Source organism: Rhincodon typus, chromosome 10 (assembly GCF_021869965.1).
Source record: "Rhincodon typus isolate 14 chromosome 10, sRhiTyp1.1, whole genome shotgun sequence".
NCBI classification, from domain to species: domain Eukaryota; kingdom Metazoa; phylum Chordata; class Chondrichthyes; order Orectolobiformes; family Rhincodontidae; genus Rhincodon; species Rhincodon typus.
The window spans coordinates 21,129,087-21,133,266 of record NC_063341.1 but is presented as its reverse complement, the minus strand read 5'-3'; the positions used below and the strand labels follow the sequence as shown (position 1 = coordinate 21,133,266).

Genomic DNA, 4,180 nt, shown 5'->3' with positions numbered 1-4,180 from the left:
CCCAAAACACATTCACTTGCGCCAAGGTCTTCTAATACTCAAAGCCACAGTCAGACTCGGATCACAGCTACACTCATTTTCAGTGACTAACTGAAGATTGTTAGTAACACATACTCCCCCTATCAGTTAACCATAAACCTAACCCCAAATGTCCACGGACTCCACCTCCAACCCACCTGTCAGATAGAAGATTTAAAACCTCATATCTTTGACTACTTGATTGTATTCTTGAATCACATCCCAGCCGCAACTATCATTGATCCATGTGCACGTAGTTCAAATTTATCGCTCTCCTTCAGAATATCTCACCCAAAAAAAAGACACTAACTTACCATCGCCTCATACCTACACCCTTTTCCCTACATCCCAAATTATTTGACCTAGTCCTCTTTCAAATTTAAAAAGAGCAGTCATTTAAAAAAATACCGGGATGATCGTTGAAGTTTCTCACAAAAACTACAAGACAAAGTTACACAGGAATACTCGCAGCATTATGGTTTCACAGCAGGTTCCCCCCCACCCCATATTTAAGCATTTTAATTTCGTACAATGACTAACCCTTTGCTACGGTACCTACTTTCAGTTTCTTGTTGAGTTTGCAGCAATATCGATACAGTTGGGCCAAGTTGAGTGGTCCGAAATCTGCATAGAAGCTGAAAAATACCCGTAATTAATTCACTGGCGCGCGGTTACGGTACAGCAAAAAAAATTCCAATTAGTTTCTAGTACAATACGATATTTCGAAGCACATCGTCTACTGCAGCCAACCGGTTAAAAAAAAAATCAATCGCATCCACTGACGTTTCTGAATATAATTAAGATCAAAATATCAAATCAGATTAGTTTAAGTTGTGTTCCTGACTTCCTTTATGCCCATTAACCGTACACTAGTTCCCTGCAAGAAACTTTTTACTCCCCCACCTATATAACTAGAAACTTACTTTTCGTAAACCAGCTCCTCATCAATGCAGAAGTAATGCGTATTGACTGTACTTTTCGGCTTGTTTCTCAGAGTTGCGAAGTACAAACGATCTAAAATGAAAATAAGAAATTTGAAGCGGGGGTGGGGGTGGAGAACGGCGAAAGAAAAAGGAATAAAATCAATGTCAACAGCATTCCGCGCTGGGAACAGACAGTTCAATATACAGACGCACACTCGCAATCCGAGACCTTAACTCCGATATTTACCTTTACTAAACTCAGAAGCACCGATCAGCTCCTGCTCCTCGGCCATTTTAATGGGGGGGGGGGGGGGGGGGGTTACCGAGGCGCTGCGCGTGCACTAGATAAGGGGGTCAAGTGGACAAGGCGCGCGCCTTGTCAATACTGGGGGTGGTCAGTGGGCGCGCGCTCAGGACGGTTCCAATTTCAAATTTTCGGAAGCGAGAACCACGGACCCCAGGCAGGCAGCGCTGCCTCTGTGGTCCGGGACTTCTTCCGAGCCAGAGGGGAAAGTAGTCCCTTGCGCTTGTCCAGTGGCCGACGCCTGGAACTCTTCCCGTCAGCTCAGGCCACTCCGCGCGTCGCGGTGCCCGCAAGCACAAGTCAACAACAGCAGCAAAGTCACATGCCAACTGCCTGTCGTTACCATGGCAGTCACTCGGCCAATCGTCGGATCGGAGAACTTCCCAGAGTGGGCAGAGCAACGCTGACCGCTAGCGCTGCTCTACCGGCAGGGAGCGCCGCGGGAGAAGCCGCCTTTCCTCAGCTTGCAGTTTACAGTGAGTCCGCTTTAAGAAACAAGGTTACACACTGGCCTCAAACTAGCTACCAAACTAATAATAACTAACTTCTCAACATAGGGAAACTTCTCGGGATTAGTTGCTTACAAGTCCATCTTTGAAAGTGCATCTAGAAATCTAGAGGCCAAGGAGATCAAACATTCACCAAGGATTTTAATTGTTCTTTGGGGTCCACAAAAGGGTCAGAGTTTTTACAGCACCGGTTATGAAACATCTCTATCTGTATTCCAGCACTTGGCCCTTAGCTTTGTAGCGTTTCAAGTACTCATCTAAATAGCTCTTAAATGTCTTGAGGGTTTCCAACTCTACCTCCATTTTAGGCAGTTCTAGATACCCACCACTCTGAGTAAAAACGTTTTTCCTCAAATCCCCTTTAAACCTTGCCTTAAAACTGTGACCTCTAATTATTGACCCATCTACTAAAGGGAACAATTTCCCCTTTTATACCTCTCAGCCTTTTCTAATGTCCTTCAGAGGAAGAATTTTGCTGTCTTTCGGTGTTGTGGTCTATGTGTGCGTCCAGACCACAACAGTATGATTGACTTTTAAGTTCCCTTTCAAGTGGCCTAAGAAGCCGCTCAGTTCAAAAAGTGCTATTAGAAGGCTTAATAAGAATAATATTGACAAAAGCATTGGAAACAACAAAAGCACACCCTGCCTTGTTGATCACGAAAATTATTCCTCACTAACATCTGGGGACTGATGGCAAAATTGAAAGGGCTGGCAAGTTAAGTAGTGGTTTGATAAATTCAAATTTAACAAGTCATATCTTGGAGCCAATGTCCTCTATCACCATTTCCGAGCATGCCCTGCCCAGAGGTATCAAAGATGGTGAGACAGTGATAAACAATGAGGTGGGAGTGACTCTGAAAGTCCACAACATTGATTCCAGGGCAGAGGAGCGATGGCCTAGTGGTATTATCTCCAGACTTTTAATGTTTCAAATAGTGTTCTGGTGACTAGGGTTTGAATCCTGCCATAGCAGATGATGGAATTTGAATTTAGTAAAAACATAGATTTAAGAGTCCAATGATGACCATGAAACCATTGTAGATTGTCATGAAAAACCCATCTGGATCACTAGTATCCCTTTAGGGAAGGAAACTGCCATCCTTATCTGGCCTACATGCGACTCCATACCCATAGCAATGTGGTTGACTCTTAGTTGCCCTCAGTCAATTGGGGATGGGCAATAAATGCTGGCCTAGCTAATAATGCCATCATCCTGTGAATGAGCCTTACTGACTGATCCTGAAGAAGATAGTGGCCTGCAGCAAGGAATGGGAGGAACAACAAGAGTGGACAAGCTACGTGACTTTGGCTTCACCAATCTTTTTTCTCTTTTTTTTTGCGGGATGTGGGTGTCACTGGCTAGCCAGCATTTTTTGCCCATCCCTAGTTGCCCTTGAGAAGGTGGTGGTGGCTGCCTTCTTGAACCACTGCAGTCCACTTGCTATGGGTTGACCCACAATGCCATTAGGGAGGGAATTCAACACATTTTAACCCAGCGACAGTGAAGGAACAGCGATATATTTCCAATTCAGGATGGTGAGTGGCTTGGAGGGGAACTTGAAGGTGGTGGTGTTCCCATATATCTGCTGCCCTTGCTCTTCTAGATGGAAGTGGTTGTGGGTTTGGACGATACTGCCTGAGGATCTTTGGTGAATTTCTGCAGTGCATCTTGTAGATAGTACACACTGCTGCTACTGAGCATTGGTAGTGGAGGGAGTGAATGTTTATGGATGTAGTGCCAATCAAGCGGGCTGCTTTGTCCTGGATGGTGTCAAGCTTCTTGAGTGTTGTTAGGGCTGCAGTCATCCAGGCAAGTGGGGAGTATTCCATCACACTCCTGACTTGTCCCTTGTAGGTGGTGGACAGGCTTTGAGGAGTCAGGAGGTGAGTTACTCGCTGCAGTATTCCTAGTTTCAGGCTTGCTGTGTAGCCAATATGTTTATGTGGTGAATCCAGTTTAGTTTCTGGTCAATGATAACCCCCAGGATGTTGATAGTGGAGGATTCAGTGATGGTAATACCATTGAATGTCAAGGGATGGCAGTTAGATTGTCTCTTATTGGTGATGGTCACAGCCTGGCATTTGTGTGACGAGAATGTTGCTTGCCACTTTTCAGCCCAAGCCTGGATATTGTCCAGACCTTGTTGCATTTGCACATGGACTCAGTATCTGAGGAGTTGCGAATGGTGCTGACCATTGTGCAATCATTGGCGAATGTCCCCACTTCTGACCTTATGATGGAGGGAACATCATTGATGAAGCAACTGAAGATGGTTGGGCTGAGGACACTACCCTGAGGAACTGCTGCAGAGATGTCCTGGAGCTGAGATGATTGACCTCCAACAACCATGACCATCTTTCTATGTGTCAGATATGACTGCAACCACTGGAGAGTTTGCCCCCGATACCCATTGATTGCAGTTTTG

The 4,180-nt window shown here is 45.3% G+C and overlaps 1 protein-coding gene across 1 annotated transcript in view; it reads right to left on the bottom strand.

Moving 5' to 3' along the window:
- Positions 1-1,527, bottom strand: part of cdc14ab (cell division cycle 14Ab) — a 19,955-nt gene extending 18,428 nt beyond the window's left edge. The window contains exons 1-3 of the mRNA XM_020530265.2: positions 1,189-1,527; positions 942-1,032; positions 578-653 (exon numbers count right to left, since the gene is read on the bottom strand). Coding sequence (XP_020385854.2) covers positions 578-653; positions 942-1,032; positions 1,189-1,234 — 213 coding nt within the window. The 5' untranslated portion in view covers positions 1,235-1,527. The remainder of the gene's footprint in view (positions 1-577; positions 654-941; positions 1,033-1,188) is intronic.
- Between the last annotated feature and the right edge of the window lie 2,653 nt (positions 1,528-4,180).